We start from the raw sequence: 18586 nt of genomic DNA on the forward strand, positions 1-18586 counted from the left end.
ATTAACGCCCCCCCATGAAGGGGAGGTGGGGGTGGGGAGCTCGCTTTCCCCCGGGGTCTACGCCGCCCCCCGTTNCTTAGAACTAACTAACTTAACTAAACTCTACTACTTAAACTGCAGTAGAACTACATTTTTGATGGCTAACACGTAGAATTAACGTATATATGGCAATTACATAAATTCACGCACGTATAAACTGGTTCGTTTTTTTAAGCTTATGGTTCGTTTTTTTCTGGTTAGAAGAAGAATGCATTTTGTTAAGTTAACTTACTAATTCGGATGTTCAACAAATAGATACACAATATTATCAGCATGAAACATGACTCTATCGTTCACTTAACATTCATCGTACTGTATATTCATGAATAAAATGCATTGTATTCAGTTCAAAAATGATCATATCCTTTTCTTGTAACATAAAGACTATATGAATTCTAGTTAATTGTATGCAGTTCATAAATCATCATATTTTTTCTACATAAACATTATATTTTACACAAGCCGCCTTATTTTCAAGCATTAAATAACATCACACGAGCGCGACAACGCACACCCCCTCCTGCTGTGACGTCCCCGTCACGACTGAAGCCTGGATTGTGATATGCGCGCGACACGCGACATAAGCTTATACTTTCTTCTCTTGAGCGTGCGGTTGCCGCGTGAAGATGTCACTCCAGATGTCATGCTACTGCAGATGTCATGCTACTCCAGATGTCATGCTGCTGCAGATGTCATGCTACTCCAGATGTCATGCTGCTGCAGATGTCATGCTACTCCAGATGTCATGCTACTGCAGATGTCATGCTACTGCAGATGTCATGCTACTGCAGATGTCATGCTACTGCAGATGTCATGCTACTACAGATGTCATGCTACTGCACATGTCATGCTACTGCAGATGTCATGCTACTGCAGATGTCATGCTACTGCAGATGTCATGCTACTGCAGATGCTGCTTCGATTTCACAATTTACTAATAACAAAAAAATTATTATTATCATATTTAATGTTCGAAAATCACGTGAAGTAACAGAAATATAAAAAAAATTGTGTGATTGATAAAATCAATCACACAATTTTTAACATTTCGCAAAAACTTCTGTAGTTTATACGAATGTGAATATATATCATTGTGAATGTGAATATAATTTATATCATTTGTTGTTAAGAATTTGTGCAGAAAAATTTCAAGTGACGCGTTTAATACAAAATATCTTAATTAGAATTTGTAGGCATTTGACAAGGATGCCTCTTGTCTCCGCTTCTCTTCAACCTCTACACAGAAGAGATGGCCACGAGGGTGAGGAGAATGGATGTTGGTGTGCCTGTAGGCGGCGAAAGCTTAAAAATGCTGATGGTGCTGTGATTATAAGTGTAAATAGCGAGGAACTACAAAGTATGCAGGACTGTGTGACCGGGTATACGAGGGTATAACAATAATAATAATAAAATGGTTTCAGCGTTATTTAGGCCGTAGGCCTTTTGCCGATTCATAAAATCGTAGAATATTCACAGCTAGTTGCGGTCTCGAAAACGCAACTCACTGCTACAATTCTGCTGTGCTTAACCGCCCGGCCTCCTTGCCGATTCTGACCAGAAACTGGCGCACAGAGCTGGGATCGAACCCGCGCCTCTCTGCGCCAATCTTGGTACTCTGAACTGTAACCACTGGGCCACCCTGCCTTGCCCTGCCACCCCATGGCTATTGGGAGAGAATGAGATTGTTAGGACAAATGAGTCTAGGTACTCAGCGGGTGTGTGTGGCCCAGGAGGGATGTCAGAGGACAAAGGCCGTGAATTCAAGTAAGGCGAATCAATGGTTGTGAAGTGCAGCAAAAGTGAGAGCTCGAGTAAGTATGAAGTATTGAGGGAAGTGTGAAAGAGTGTGGCAGTGCCTAGTATTATGTATGGATTGGATGTGATAGCATATAATGATGGCGAGCTATAATATAAACTGGAAATGGTTCAGAAAAGAGTGGCGAGATTGGCACTTGGTGTCCTCAGGTGGACTGCTGTGGTGTTTCAGCGTTATTTAGGCCGTAGGCCTGTCGCCGATTCATAAAATCGTCGAATATTAACAGCTTGTTGCGGTCTCGAGCTCGCAACTCACTGCTACAATTCTGCTGTGCTTAACCGCCCGGCCTTCTCGCCGATTCTGACCAGAAACTGGCGCACAGAGCTGGGATCGAACCCGCGCCTGTCTGCGCCGATCTTGGTACTCTGAACTGTAACCACTGGGCCACCCTGCCTTGCCCTGCCACCCCATGGCTGTTGGGAGGGAATGAGATTGATAGGACAAATGAGTCTAGGTACTCAGAAGGTGTGTGTGGACCACGAGGGATGTCCGAGAACAAAGGCCGCGAATTCAAGAAGGCGAATCAATGGTTGGGAAGTGCAGCAAAAGTGACAGCGAGTAAGTATGATGTATTGAGGGAAGTGTGAATGTGCCTAGTATTATGTATGGATTGGATGTGATAGCATATAATGATGGTGAGCTACATAAACTACTGGAATTAGTACAGAATTGAGTGGCGAGATTGGCCCTAGGAGCCCCCAGGTGGACTGTGCATGGTAGAAGGCCCTGAGAGGGGACATGGGATGGAGTACCTTCAAGGAGAGAAGAATGAGATCAGTTTTGAGGTATAAAGTGAGACTGGAGCGAATGGACGATGAACGTTTGGCACGAAAGATGTATATGTGGAACATGAAGGTGAGCAAATGGGCATGTAAATGTCGTGCATTGATACGTAAGTGTGGTATGCACGAAGCGTGGGTGCACCATGGACAAGCTGGACCAAAGGACGAATGGGTGGTGACAGTACGGGTTGCGATAAGGATAGAGTCGTATGAAAAAGAGTGGAAAAGAGAAATAAATTAACGAGTGAAATACTATGGGTTAAAGGTGCGGAAGCAAAGAATGGAGGGAAAGGGCTCTCTGAAACTCTGTAAGATGAAAGCGATGCCAAAATATGATCGTATATGTAGGTATGATGGTAGTAGAGGTGGGGACTTTCTTTTTTGAGTTAGGGGGGGGGGGCGCTATAGGGGTGAATGGACGTACATACAGGTGGATTGAGAAGAGGGAAGATAAATGTTTTATGTGTGATGGGGATGAGAAGGAAACTGCAGAGCACTTGGTGATGGAATGTGTGGCGTATGAGAGAGAGCGTCTCTATGATGGAAGTGATTATGAATGAGGGAGGTGAGATTAACGAAGTGGAGTATGACAGAACGAGCGAAGAGTGGATTGTAGCTATTTTTGAAAGTGTGAAGAGATATATGGAGAATGTTTTAGTGCATAGCTTCTCTTATTAAGGTTGTCACATGTACAACTGGATGGGTTAGTCTTTTTGGATTGTCGTGAATACTTTTTAATTTAACTTTTTTTAGCCGCCGAGTGCGACGCGAAATTTAAAGTTCTTCTCCGCTATTAAAAGATTTTTGTGCAGCGTGAACTACCGATCTAAAGATATTGACCGGAGGTCAGCATGCATGCAATTTCAATTCCATCCATTTCATTGACAGCCCTTGAATGTTGAAGTATAATGATAATATACATGCCTTCAAGGTGAAACAGAAATGCTTGTTAACTTCTCACTTTCCGTGAAAAATTACTCAGTTGCGGATTCTCATTCCGATTTGACGTAGCAGGTAATAACGTCACAACGTGCTTGCTTTTTCTATTGTGTTAATAGTCGTGTTCTTCTTTTGCATAGCGGTCGTAGGCGTAGGCGCGTGGAGACTGGAGAGGCAGGAGAGCCAACCAAAACTGGCCGATTAATTTTCGACCTGTACTACAAAATTCTGATTACATTTCCTCCCTAATGTTCAGCACAGAGTCTTCCTGTTTGTCCAAGCATTCTTCTGGAATCTGGAGTTCTGAGCCACTGTTTTTCATAAAATTCCATTTTCGCCTCCACAGAAAAGAGGCCACTCTAAATCTCTAATCTGTTGTTGTTGGTGGAAACACCTGGACTCAGAAATTATCATTTGATTTGAGACTTTTTTGTCTTTCTTTCAGTTTTATTCTTCTTATCTTCAGACTTCAGTTAAAATAATCAGTTCAGCCTCTAAGAGGCTGAAGTCTGGAATTAAAAAAATCAAGGTTCATAATCAAATATTATTTTTGATCCACCTCCACCACTTTTTTGATCCAAAAATTTTAGCTAAGATCAGGATAAATTGAGAATATGCACTTAAAAATTTCTTTTTAAGAAGGCCGGCTACCCTAAACTTTTTAATTTTGGCGTTTTCCGGTTTTTGTGCTCCTCTGAACTCTGAAGGCTGGAATTCTGCTCTTTCCAATGGTACCACTGCCATCGCTGTACGCCAATATTTACGTTCATGACGTCTCTTTAAAGGGAAGCGGGTGGGAGAGTTCTTTAACTTTAACTAATTAGATATAAAGTAATTAGCTGCTGAAATCTTTGAATATAGTTTCTATAATGATGGCCAAAGTGGGGTAATAAACGGTCATAAACAGTGGCCAAAGTCACTCAGGCGTTTATGACCTGGTTTACAACCCTGGCGTTTATGACCCCGGCGTTTATGACCCCGGCGTTTACGACCCCGCGTTTATGACCCCAGCATGAATCAAAAACACAGGGGAAGTCACCCCAGTTGACCCTAATTAATGTTTATGGTAATATCATATCAATGAAGGAAAAACTAGTAAAAGTCACAGAAAATGTCATTTATTCTACCTCTACATTGTCTACAATGAAAGAGGAGGACTTCAGAGTACTGTTAGTAATGGATGAGTACCCTCTGCATACTTCAAATATTTTAAAATGAAGTTTTATTTCCAGTGTCCGGAGTAGCCCGGTTCGACGGGGCTACTCGGGACACTCTTTTTTTGCTTCTGGCACCTTACGAATAGCATATGGAATTTTTTTGAAGATGCCATTCGATAGCCCTCGCAAAGAGCTATAAAATGAGCCCAAACTTGTTTATGAAATGTTTCATCGTAAGAAGTTATGAACAAAAAACACTCAAAACCGTCCCGAGTAGCCCCGGTTGACGGTACTGCGATCCATGTACAATTTGTACGGCAATATTGACGCACATGGCCGGGCTTTAATGGGGGGTGGGGGGTGGAGTTCCTTTAGTAAATAGACCTAAGAAAATTAGAGCTGAAAGACTACATATATTGGTGTATCTGGCATCTGAGCTCAGTAACCCTTCTAACTTTGTACGGAGAGGTGCGCTACAAGTTGCTGCTAGCATCCTTGAGTGGATTAAGGCTTAGTTTCGGTATGTTGGCTACGTTACGACTTTTACGTCATTTTACATGCCGCCCGGCAGTTTTTTGGGCGTCCTGAAAACCTCTGATTGGCTCACGGCAAATCTATCTCCTCCTACAGTTTTCAAGCTACAGCAATGAGACATATACCATTCGATTCATAAAGACCATACCTATAGACTCTGTGCTCACTTTTTTTGGATTTCAGTCTGGTTCGTTTTTTATATGGGGGAGAAGGGGGGGGGAGGGGGGGAAAAATGGGATTAAAAAAAAACTAAGGGGAAAATGAGAAAAGTGATCACAGAGTCTATAGGTATGGTCTTTTCGAATAGAATGATACGTGTCTCGATGTTGTAGGATGATATTTGTAGGAGGAGATAGATTTTCTAAAGTACCCCTTTATAGCCGTTTTCTATGAATTTCACGTTTTCTATCAATTTTTTCGAAAAATTCATAAGAGCAAAATGTTCTTATTTTTACATTTTACGCATGTATGTGAAGTTTCATGATGATCGGATAATAACTGTAGAAGTTTTTCCGGACGCTAGCCGGTCCCCTTAAAGACAACACTTCTAAGTTCTAGAGAATCCAGTATCCTGTATCCAGTACGGTGTCTCTGATGTTACACATGCATAATGAATTTCTAATTTTATTATCATATACCTATTAAGAAAATCAATGGTAAATTTTATTTTTAAAATTTAAAATTAAATTAAAAACCTAATTAAATTAAGAACCTAACCTAAAAAAATTAAAAAATTCAAAATTATTAATTCTGTCAATTGATACATGCATTGTCTCTGATTTTATGCAAGTGTGCAAAATTTTAGATGGTTTGGACAGGTACTGAGGTAGAAGTGTGTTAAATATCAATTGTAAGCCATGGTCAGGAAGATGTGCCAGCCTGCCAGGTGCACGGGAATTTTATTGTCATTTTATCAATCTGCGCTATTGCTGAAAAAGTCCTATTCTGAAATATTGTGGCTCTAATATCATATAACTTCAGTAGGTATGAAATCTTGCGGCTCTAATTTCATGTATTTTTGTTTGATTGAAAAAGGAACGGTTTGCACTTTGCAAACATGTTGTTTGTAGATCCAAAATGTTTCCTTGAAGATCGTGTAGTTGCAGTCATGTCAGAGCAGTCAGATTGCAATATAAATAAACCTCTAATAACCCTATCGGCTATCAGCATTTGATTACATCATTTGCCCAATTTCCGAGGACTTGGTTCTTCACCACTTGCCTCACAACCGGATGAAATATTTGATTACCTAGAAGATTACCATATTTGATGGATTTGATTACCATATTTGATGGAAGGTAAACAAACAATGTTGCCATAAGAAATTTAAAGATAATTTATTTTAAAATAAATTTCTAGATTTTTGCTTATACAAAATTTTCATAACAAGGAAAATCATATATTATTGAAGGATAACTAAACGCATATTCAATATTTTGAGTTTTATGCCTGTTCCTTGACAAACTGTATTTGTGCCAATGACTGCGCAGGGTGAAATGGATGACCGGAATTTGCGTCAACACCAGTGCAAAGAGAAAATATAAAACTCATTATGCGTGGGTAAATTCCCTGAAAACCTACATAATCCTGAGTGTGGATCATAAGGGATGTAGCAGACAAAATTATTTTTCACTTTTATTTAATATCAAAAATTTCGGATTGATTGGAGAGGTAGAAGTGCGTTAAATATCAAATATATTATAATATTTTTAGCAGACAGACAAACAAGCAACAAGGAGTGAAGTTAAAGAGAAGTGTTGTAAAATAGGAGATTAGGAGGGATTAAAGTTACACTTGAGAACTTGAGAGAATCAAGAATGAAGGTTGCAATTCTTTAAGATTTCAATTAGACTACGGTAGATATTAATTCATTAGCAATTCATCTCCAAGTCAAGCATCCAATTAATATATATGAATTAATAACAAATCAGACCACTAATATGAGTTGAACATGATGCACCAAAACCGATGAAAGCTAACGAGCGACTGACTTTGATGGTTGGTAATGTTGATGCCACTTCTGGTAATGTTGATGCTGCAATGGTCAGCAAGTACTGTAGTATATAATATTTCTGTCAGCAAGTATACTGTAGTATTACGGTTACAGTATTTACCAAAAGTATTATGGTAGTTTCACAAATTTATTCTAGAACAGAGTCTGAAATAGATGTGACATTTCCATTCTTATATGTAAACGGGATCAATAAAATACCTATCAAATCCATTCATTGTCATTCAATTTGGGATGTATGAATGACAAATTTACTTTCATTCCTATGATGCTCATTTTTACTGGCTGCAGCTGTAGAATTAAATTGAATTAAAATTAATTAATTAAAATTAAATTTATTTATTAATATACCACATGGTACCTACATGCTGTGGAATGAAATTATGTTTAAAAAATTTCTAATTAAAAGGTTTAAATTAAAAATTAATTTTTATTGAATTAAATTGAATTATTTAATATACCTCATGGTATATGCTTAAGTGCTCAATGATTTATATAATGCAATAATTGCCTCTTTTAAACAACAAACATTTTCTAAAAGACATGAGACATTCAAAAAGGGGAGACAAAATCATTCAGACTTTAAAGAGAAGTTATTAAGACAATATGGACACAATAGGGCAAAAACATGAAAAAATTCATATCTGGACATCTATCAATAGGTGTTTAAATTTTGAAACAACTTTCCATCATTAAATTCTCAGTGTGGAATGTGGATCAAATCTATTTATTGTGAATCAAACTTGACATTACCAAAACAAGGTGTGTTATACCATTTTGTCAAATGTTTACATGGAAGCACAATGTGATAATACACTGTGAAAGAACTGCATTTTATCCCATTTTTGGAAAAGTTGATAAAATTTTTGTATTTTAGAACAAATTCATTGCAAAAATATGTCAGTTACAGACAAATGACTAGTGAATGTAATCAAGGGAGGCATCATTGACACAGTATCTGATTTCTAACCATGCAAGATATCGGAAGCGCGGCAGTTTCTGAATAGCTCAGTGTATCACTAATTGTCAGTGTGGAGTAAGCAAGGTGTAACATGGTAGGCTTTTCGATCCATTTTCTTATGGAAATGTGAGAATATATTATGTGTCTGTATAGAATTCCACACTGCTTCTCTCTGCAGGTGCTTGATCTCCAGGTTACCAGGTAGCCAGCCATCTCCCACTTCACCACTTGCATAGAATATATCTACTCATTCAAGGATTCTACAGTTTAACCCTAAATGCCATGTGTTGTTGTGTCACGCTACAACCTTGGCTGCAAATATCTGCCCTTAATTCTGTTAAGTATTTTTAGGTCTTGTATTTTATATACGCTGTGATTATTTTACCAGCCATTAATATAGATTGTTTCCTTTCAAATGCAGTCTTCAAACGCACAATTGTGAACTCAAAACCATTTTCAAAAATTATGAGAATGAAAGGACTGAATTTGTGGCCTCAAGCAGAGCCATTACCATATACAACAACTCCAACCACTTGAACTTGTCAATGGTATCCATGGGGAGGAGACTGTAAGTCATTCATGTGTGCATGTGCCTGAGAACATGTGCATATTTATCGCTGGTACATATGCAGCTTCATTACTGGTGCATCTGCATCTATACGCTAGTTTCTTTCTCAAAGTTTCTTTGTTCCAATAGTTTTTTGATCTCACTATCTGTGAGTTTGTTGCCTGCCATTGAAAGAACTGCATGAAATGAAACGCTTTAGCGCAGCCAGATGCTTGAGTACATACCTCCTTACTTCCGTTGCTTGCTGAATACTGATGCCGTGAGTCTGACAAGGACATAACTCGCTGCCAACATGCGGATCCGCTCATTTGGTAGTAAAAGTTTATATGTAGTTTGCTAAATGATCTACCTTATCATTATAGACCAAAGTAGCTAAAATATTATTGATCCAACACCAAGAATAGATCTCAGTTGAAGAGTATCTTGTCAGACAAGGCTGTGAGGTTCGTGGTTATTTTTTTATGGAGGTTATTAGAAACAAAGGGTGCTTTCCCGCTAACCCTCCATAATTAGGGTTGAGGCTTAAAGCTGAAACTGTAGACTTGTAGCCGTTACCAGCTCACCCTATACCCGTGTCTGTATGCTGTATCTGTAATTAATCTTGAAGGTAAATTCACAACTAAAATTAGCCATGGGCTTAATGGGTTTTGTCATTTTCTCTTAAGATTTAGAAGCAATATAATATATACAATATATAATTTTCTGAAATCCTGTTAGGAAATTTTTAAAAATCTTCAGGAGAGTATGATTGCTTGCATTTATTTAAAAGTGCTATTTATTGGAATTGTTTTGACTCATATCTTCATGATATAAATATACTGCAAACATTTTTTTCCAGGGACCATAGAATATCTTGATCTAAATATTTAGGTTGAAGTCTTAATAGTTGCAATCTTTTCACCATGAAGAAAATGAACAACAGGCATGAATTACAGAGACAAATTGTTAACCCAGACCCAATGCAGCCCAAATATGATGTCTACGACCTCAGGCAGACCACCAAGAAGGCAGGCCCAGTTGATACAGACAATCCAAATTTAGAGCCTGTAAGACCCAGGAGATCTTTTCATAAAGGACCAGGTGAGACCAAATCAAGTTTTGAAATTTTAATGTGCTCTATTTGTGAATTGATTTCAATGGCATTAAAGTTGCAGCAATGCCAAAACCTCCCCAACAATATGAAATTATTTTTATGACATGTATCAATGATCTATTTGCTTGGGTTATAGCATCCTGTCTAACATCTTTTGCAAATTTGAGATTTTTTTTTCTAGCAGCTTATTGATGATTTTAACACTAAACTTGCTGTCCAGATGTGTTTTTTATCTTGAATTGAAGCTAATTGCTTTTCTATGGTTTAATTCAATCTAGGTCAGTTGTAAATTTCCAGAGTCTATGTTGATTTTTAACTACTTTACCTTTCAATTTTGCTACCACTTAGAACATTATTTTCACTCTTTGGTGACTGCCTTTCACATTAACTGTATTTTGCTGTTGTGGAATATTAAATATAAATAAATAAATATAAATAAATAAATATATTAAATATTAAATCTGCATCAATAATATCACTAATATCCACACAGTAGAGGAATTGATACATTCATGCCACTCTTCTCAGTGAGTTGTTTTTAATTTAAATATTTTCTATAGGCTTCTTGCAAACCCCACAGAGTGGGTCTACCTCAGCTATAATCAATCTCTAATTCATATTTTTTCCATCATTTATCTTCTACAGACATACGCACAAAGCATAGAAAAATCCTTGAAGAGAAGTTGAAGGAATTCATCAACCCAAACCTGGTCAAGAGACGCCAGGAAGTGAGACAAACTGTGAGTCCTGCAACGACCAGACTCCAGATTATTATTTCTGTACAAATGATTATTTTCTGAAACCTTAGTGGACACATGAGTACTTTTAGTACCTACATAGATTTTAGCACAAATTATCTATGGCCATTTTTTTGTGATCTCAAACAAATTTTATTTGCATGTTCATTTCATGGTGATTCTTGGAACATATGTCATCGTAATTTCATGTAAAGAAGTAGATCAATTTGACATCTGTTTTGTGGCTTCATGAAAGTTTTTACATGCTCAAATTATTATTTATGTGTTTTTACTTAATTTATTTAATTATAATAATTATTTGAGCCCATCCATGTCATGCAGACTGGTTCATCATCAACTTTCTATCTGGCCGAGCTGCCATCAGAATTTTTCAGTAACAGGAAAATTTTTCTTAGTAAACTAATATTTTGTCTTCTTCACATTATACTTTGACCGCAGTGTTATTGTCAATTTATCTAACACTGCTGTTATTAACACTGATGAAATAAGCCATCTGTTTTCATATACTAGTAATTTAATAAATTTCTTCACAGAATTCAGACAATCTTGGACATGTTTATCTCTACACACGTGTTTATATCAACTGTAACTGTGATAGTTTTACTTATTGAAATGCTATTTTTAAGTTATTAACCTGTTGGATGAAAACATGGTGGAATTTTTAGGTAGAATACAGAGGTGGCATAAGGGTGATAGTGTTTCAATCACGCTATATACATAAATGCTAAAATGATACATTTTTTTCTACCTAAAATATTTGCAAAATTTGCAAATTTGTGCGTGATGATGGCATTTGGTCCTAGCAATAAAGTGAAGGCCTTAAAGGCTTGTCACAAGAGGGCGAAGTTTTGAGTGGCATAGGGAACCCCAACCTCCACTTACCCAATTTGTTCCACTCACCCCCATTTCTCCCACTCACCCCATTTCTCCCACTCACCCCATTTCTCCCACTCACCCCATTTCTCCCACTCACCCCACTCAGGCGGGCGGGAGGAGGGCGTATGTGTTCTACCAGCTGTCCCACTCACCCCACTCAGGCGGGCAGGAGGGCGTATGTGTTCTACCAGCCAATATGTCCCACTCACCCCTCTCACCCCACTCACCCCACTCACCCCACTCAGGCGGGCAGGAGGGCGTATGTGTTCTACCAGCCAATATGTCCCACTCACCCCTCTCACCCCACTCACCCCACTCACCCCACTCAGGCGGGCAGGAGGGCGTATGTGTTCTACCAGCCAATATGTCCCACTCACCCCTCTCACCCCACTCACCCCACTCACCCCACTCAGGCGGGCAGGAGGGCGTATGTGTTCTACCAGCCAATATGTCCCACTCACCCCTCTCACCCCACTCACCCCACTCACCCCACTCAGGCGGGCAGGAGGGCGTATGTGTTCTACCAGCCAATATGTCCCACTCACCCCTCTCACCCCACTCACCCCACTCAGGCGGGCAGGAGGGCGTATGTGTTCTACCAGCCAATATGTCCCACTCACCCCTCTCACCCCACTCACCCCACTCAGGCGGGCAGGAGGGCGTATGTGTTCTACCAGCCAATATGTCCCACTCACCCCTCTCACCCCACTCACCCCTCTCACCCCACTCACCCCTCTCACCCCACTCAGGCGGGCAGGAGGGCGTATGTGTTCTACCAGCCAATATGTCCCACTCACCCCACTCACCCCTCTCACCCCTCTCACCCCACTCAGGCGGGCAGGAAGGCGTACGTGTTCTACCAGCGCGCAGGCGTGTCGCGCGTCGTGGCGGCCGCCCTCCACAACACTGTGCTGCTCGGCAGGGTCGTCAGAGGTCAGCTCGGCGCATCATATTATTAATACCTTCATTATTACTATATTGTATATTGCTTTCAATTAATAAATTTTATTACCATTATTTCTATATTAGCATCATTGCATTATTTAGATTTTATTATCATTATTCCTTCAGTTATAATGTTGAAAAGTTCACAGTTAATTTCTAAGTATAGACCGCTGGCATAAATAAATTCATTTCTTAATTCCCTTCAGCCTTCATTCATTGTAGTGCAAAATGAAAGCAACTTACTATTTGCGCTGAATCATTATGTTTATTATAGTGGAATAAAGAAATTGTCATGCAATCACCGTTGTTCTGAAAGCGGTAAATCAGTGTCCATTCATCATATTTTCATAATTAACGAGCTGCACATAGTAGCGAGGTCTAATTGTGGCGGATGGTATAGTTAGGGCTGGCTATATAATGGAATAAACCCAGGCTCTAAGTCGGCGATGGTTTACAATGGTTTATTTACACATGACGGACAATGAAGTATTAACAGGCATATGAATCAGTACACAAGGATTGAATAGGTTTGCCATGTGATATGGACGCTTGCTGGTGAATGAATGACATAAATGTGAAGAATGGACTAACATTAGTTACATTACTTACTAACTACAAGATACGGGACGATCTCGTATGTTACGGTCGGGCTTACATTAGTTTTCCCGGCACTAATTTTGATTCACGTTTTTCATTCTCATGTTTTTACCTATGATGTTCGTTCAATAATGAATTGTTCTAATGTTTACTAATTTATCATGCCTCATTTGCAGCGTTTTACCTGCCGCCCGAGCAGCTGCGGCCCTCCATGTTCCTGAAGAAGATCGAGAGGCCGACGCAGCGCCAGAAACTTGATAAAGACGCGCACAATATTCAAGATGGCGGGAACTTAAGTAGATGTTAATGTGAACAATTCTTCTTTGTTTTATTTGTATCCTTTAAACTTTAACAGCCTTCATGAAGCACCGGTGGTTATGGTGTATGTATATTAACACGGTTAGTAGGGTAGTCTCAACAAGCGCATTGCTGTAACTTCTGACGTCTCTCGGTGACGGGACTGAGGGCTGTGAGAAAATACATGACAAGGAATATCATTCTGATCGAATGAAATCCTTTAATTGTGTCTGGAATATTTTGGTTAATACGGGCGTATTAAGGGGTTAATTAGGTATTAATTATTCGGGTTAATTAGGTAAAAGCCGATGGTTCCAAAGAGACCGCAAGTATAACGACGATTTCGCCCGTTGCACAGAGATAAATGGAGCCTTCTAAGTCTTTGAGGTCCAGAGGAGGTAAATACCGCCGTGCTCATCAGAGTCGGTGAATTTTGGTCAAATGTAGAGGTTGGGACGTCAAGGTAGAAGCTGTAAACATTATATTTCTGAAAATAAATTCAAATTGTACGGACGTTCCATTGAACATCGTGAGTGCTGAGTGAATGTTGATGAGCGAGACAATCTGCCAATGTTCAAAAACTCAATTCATTATAGACTTCCTTAATGATGTCAAAATTAGCTCATGTAACGTGAAGCATGTCAATTTCTCACCTCGTACGTATCTAAATGTTTACCCCCGATGAAATTCCCTCTTGGACAGATTTTGAAATTATTTTAAAGATAGGAATCGGAGTCATGTTAGCGAGTTTGTTTGTTACTCCCGAGCTACTGGAGATCGGGACGCGAGCGTTTGTGATCTCTGAAAAAGTAAACGCCTGATAAAGTAAACGATTTGTTTCTCAAGCAGATTTAGGATTACAACGATCGAGTCTCCTGCTGGCTTAGTAGCAGCTTAGCATACTAGAGAATACGGTGCATCTGCACTCGACCAGCATAAAGTTTATCTTTAGACTCAGTTCCTGTCGAGTTAAATACTCGACGCTGAAGATAGACACTCGGCGAATCACTCACAACTTAAATAACAACCAATAAAATTTAACAAGTTGAGTGCTGCGCGACCCACCAGGGTTGCCATATGGCCTACAAACGTCGAAGTCCGCGGACAAAAAAGGCCTAAAAATCAATATTCATTAGCAAATTTGTAGGTTAAGTTCCAAAAATTCAATTTTTTTCGAATTTTAAAAAATTTAATAAGGATGTACCGCCATTATGAAATTTCTGCCGGCCAACGCATTAAAAAAACTTAATTGCTGAATTTGTCAGGAAAAAATACCCTACAACCCACCGGGGTCATTAGTCAAGTGTGCTACAACCCACCGGGTTGTAGGGTATTTTACAATTTGTCCCCCAAATATACCCTACAATACCCATTTGACAGACACAAACATACGCTGATATGATCGGTCGACTCAGAACAGACATTCGGGCTGAAAAATTATTCGAGAGTGGTTGGTTTTAAAGGCAACAGCGGTCCCCCGCGTCTTACTTAGGACCAAAACGATACAAATCGTGACTGGAAACGAATAATTTATTTTTGTATTAGTTGTAGTTCTGTAGCTATGGCTGCGAATAGCTTCTCGCCTCAAACAGTTTGAAAGCTTCGTGCAAGGTTAAGAAGGAAGGATTGTGCACCATAGGAAGCTCTCGGGAGACGATCGAAACACAATGCAGCTGTCGTCCGGTGCCATTCAGAACCAAGTGTCGTCTGCATTGTGTGCCCATGGATTACGGAAGCTCACAGGCATCGCATCTCTCGACGTCGAAAAGCTGAAAAGTTTTAACGCTCATTATCCAATATGAATTAACCAAATCAATAGTTGAACTTACCTCTTTTGGAGGATTCATATCACATAGCATAAATTTGCGAACGTTGATAGTCAAATCAGTCCTTAGTTTACTCAATAATATAAATGCAGGAGAGCCTGTTGACCGTTCAGTCCGGGTGTAAACTAACCTCGATTTGTTGTACAACGCCAGTTGATATGGCCTTCCGCCTGGTATCCTCATCGATGGAGGGTCTAATACATTCGTTAAGAGAATCCTCTCCTTCTTGAAGTAGGATTTATGCGTCATTTCCACGGAAATAGATCCTGCCGGCATGTCAGGAATTCAGGACGAAAACCTCAAATCCCAGAGCTGTAACTCTGGGCATCTTTTTTCCACATTGCGGCCCTCAAGTATCAGTTCGCGATAGACATCAGTAAACCTGCAGGTTATGGAGAAACACTTAACCATCCATAAATTTAGTTTAGTTGTAGTCTTGCGCCGACTTGACTACAGTAGTACTTATAGTCAAGTCTCAACTCTCAAAGTCTCGAGTGTGTACAGTGTAGTCTTGCGCCGCTTGAAGGCGGATGTGTGCTGCTGACCTCCGCTTACAACTTACGCTAGTCCAAACGTCTGATAACTTCGTGTTTGAAAACTATGACGCAAATCTTCATAAGCTAGTTCGGTTGGCTTAGTGGATTACGCCTAATGGATTCACCGACGTTAAATGCCGTGCTATTTAATATGACTGTGGCGACCGGTGCCGACTGTACCAAAACAGACTAGTCCATCTTTTTTTTGGTTCTGCCATCTTGGGCCGCCTTGAACGGCCATCTTGATTTGGAGAGAACTTGAATGGAGTTTACCTACGGCTGCTCACGTGGCTTGCTTGGCGTAAACTACGTCGATGTAAGCGTGTTTTTCGACCGGGGACTATATTGTGGTTTTTCGTTTCGGCATTCACTAAATTCAGCTTAAAGCTGACTATGGAAGAGCTGACTGTGCCTTAAATCTGACACAGGGCGACCGTTACTCTCCAGACACTAGGTACGCAAAAACCCGTTACTTACTGTCTCGAGATTACTGGAGTGGGCTTGTCGCGCAGCTTACTTGACGCCAACTACGTCGACGTGTATTTTAACTGGCAGGACCACATTGTGGGTTCGTTTCGGCATTCGCTAAACGCAGCTTTGAGCCGACTGTTGACGAGCGTCAGTGTTACTTATATGACCAAAGCTGAATCTGGCGACTATCCATGGCGCCGTTAGCTTACTCGGCTGAACGACTGCTGGTCCCCTGATCCATCTAGATTTACTCTTCGCGACGTCCCCCATGCCTCGCATGTCTTATCATGGATGCCGTGCTGGCAGAAATAGGCGTCCTGCGGCCACCTATTGAGGAGGGCGCGACAACGGTGCAATCGTTATCACTGGCAATAGGCCGTTGCTACGGCGGAAATTTATTTGCGACTCGACGCCTGCGGATGCTGCTGCTGAGCATCGGCCTATATCGACCCGTAGTCCTCGAAACCTGCTCAGCGTTCGTGATGATCACCACTGTGCGCAGCCGTGTTGCCGGTTATTGTACCGCTGCCTCTACATCCGTTCGCTGAATAATTGTTGACGAGTTTCTTCACACATGTCGATCGCAATCGCTAGATGTCGTCTTCTTGACCGAGACTTGGTACGACTCTGACTCGGTTTGAATCGCTCGTCTTCGCGCTAAAGGACTCGAGGTAGTCGAGCGCGCGCGGCCCCGTATGCATCCCAACACCTTAATTAACAACAAATTACGGTGGAGTGGCTACCGTCGACAGCGGGGGCATCCATCTTCCCGTTCTAAACATCGGCGCCCGGCCCACCACTTTTGAGCTGCGTTGTGCTGGGGTTACCAGTGCCTCGTTTACGTGCGTTGCAGCCACCATCTATCGACCTGGATCGGTTGCTGTGGCGCGCGATTTTTTCGTCGAATTGAGCAATGTCTTCATAAGGTGCTTTCAGACATTCTGCGCGCAGTAGACCGCGGCGACTTTGCGGCACTAGCTTTACTCGACGTGTCGGCCATGTTTGACAGGGTGCTGTTTAGTCTTGATACCGGGGGAGAGGGGGAGGATGGTAGGTATGTTTGCTGGCATGCGGAAATTTGCTAACACAGATTAAGGCGAATTTTCTGGCATGAGGTAGTCTGCTAACACAGATAAGGGCGAAGCCTCATGCCGTTTGGCTGCAGTTTTAAAAAACTTGAATCGGTCGTGGGGGCGTTTGGCAGCGCAGCTCGGTGACCGACGGCGCGCTGGCGTCGCCGGGGGATTGGGAGGGACTGGCGATACTGCGAACACGGGAGGAGAAGCAACGGGGGGTGCTGGCGATACTGCCAACACGGGAGAAGCAACGGGAGGGGCCGGTGATACTGCCAACACGGGAGAAGCAATGGGAGGGGCTGGTGATACTGCCAACACGGGAGAAGCAACGGGAGGGGCTGGTGATACTGCCAACATGAGAGAAGCAACGGGAGGGGCCGGTGATACTGCCAACACGGGAGAAGCAATGGGAGGGGCTGGTGATACTGCCAACACAGGAGAAGCAACGGGAGGGGNGCATTTGTGTTTCTGGTCTGCAACGAAGCTTTAGAAAATGAGCTCCAATACATTCATGGTGTCGAATCAAGCAAATACGGCGTTAAAAATTGTAACTATTTATACTAATCGAAGAGCGTTGGCACGTCCAACCGACGACGAAGTTTCCTCTGGGCGCGATTCTGAATCTTCCGCCTACATATGGAGGATCATCGCTCATAACAACGTGGGTGAGCTCGTTGGCGACTCCTGAACTGCTCGAGCCACTGAGACCTGGGACCTGTAGTTGCCCACCCTGAAAAAGTATACACTTCTTTGCTCCCGGAAATCTCAGCAATTCATCATTACACTGCCTATCAAATTATATATTGTCACCGGACGTTCACCGCAACTTTTAATCATGTCAAAATGTCTCGAGCCCTAAGGCCAAACGCCGGCAACTAACTTGTAAAATTACGATGACTGCCAGAAGTTGACCCTGTCATAATATAGACGCGGCTGTCGTTCGGGTTTCGGTTGCCGCCCTCGGATTAGAGATGAATCAGATGTGAAATGGCCGCCTCCCCTAATCAGCCGCCCAACAGGTGCTATTTTGGGTAGTTCGATGGTAATAAATATAAGGGTCAAATGACACACGAAATCAGTGGCTGGTCAGGCCACCATTGGCTTGCCCTGCCCTGCTCAGTAGCTGGCGTGAGTTCTTAGCGAGAGCGTGACAAGCCTCTGATTCAAAAACCCATATACGATGCAAGAGTAGGCGCACGAGTTTCTACACGCGTGGGTTTCACCACTCATGCATTGCGTGTACGAATAACTAATTTCATTGTTCTTTTCAAGCTTCATATGCCTATACGACTTCCCAGCCAAAT

At 41.3% G+C, this 18586-nt stretch overlaps 2 protein-coding genes across 2 annotated transcripts; both read left to right on the forward strand.

Moving 5' to 3' along the window:
* Positions 1-11659: 11659 nt before the first annotated feature.
* On the forward strand, positions 11660-13394 carry LOC108680683 (sporozoite surface protein 2-like). Its single transcript, XM_018169565.2, has 2 exons — positions 11660-12467; positions 13253-13394. Exons 1-2 carry the CDS (start codon positions 11660-11662, stop codon positions 13381-13383), a joined length of 939 nt encoding a protein of 312 aa, XP_018025054.1. The 3' UTR covers positions 13384-13394.
* Positions 13395-16493: 3099 nt separating this feature from the next.
* LOC108680684 (PE-PGRS family protein PE_PGRS33-like) lies at positions 16494-17772 on the forward strand. The gene is made up of 3 exons (XM_018169566.1): positions 16494-16719; positions 17158-17256; positions 17411-17772. Exons 1-3 carry the CDS (start codon positions 16494-16496, stop codon positions 17770-17772), a joined length of 687 nt encoding a protein of 228 aa, XP_018025055.1.
* Positions 17773-18586: the final 814 nt, after the last annotated feature.

The sequence above is a fragment of the Hyalella azteca genome, unplaced genomic scaffold (genome assembly GCF_000764305.2).
Source record: "Hyalella azteca isolate HAZT.00-mixed unplaced genomic scaffold, Hazt_2.0.2 contig16202, whole genome shotgun sequence".
Lineage (NCBI taxonomy): Eukaryota > Metazoa > Arthropoda > Malacostraca > Amphipoda > Hyalellidae > Hyalella > Hyalella azteca.

Coding starts and splice junctions, on each gene's coding strand:
- LOC108680683 (XM_018169565.2), top strand. CDS start 11,660: ATGTGTTCTACCAGCTGTCCCACTCACCCCACTCAGGCGGGCAGGAGG. Junction 12,468..13,252: donor GCTCGGCAGGGTCGTCAGAG/GTCAGCTCGGCG, acceptor CCTCATTTGCAG/CGTTTTACCTGCCGCCCGAG.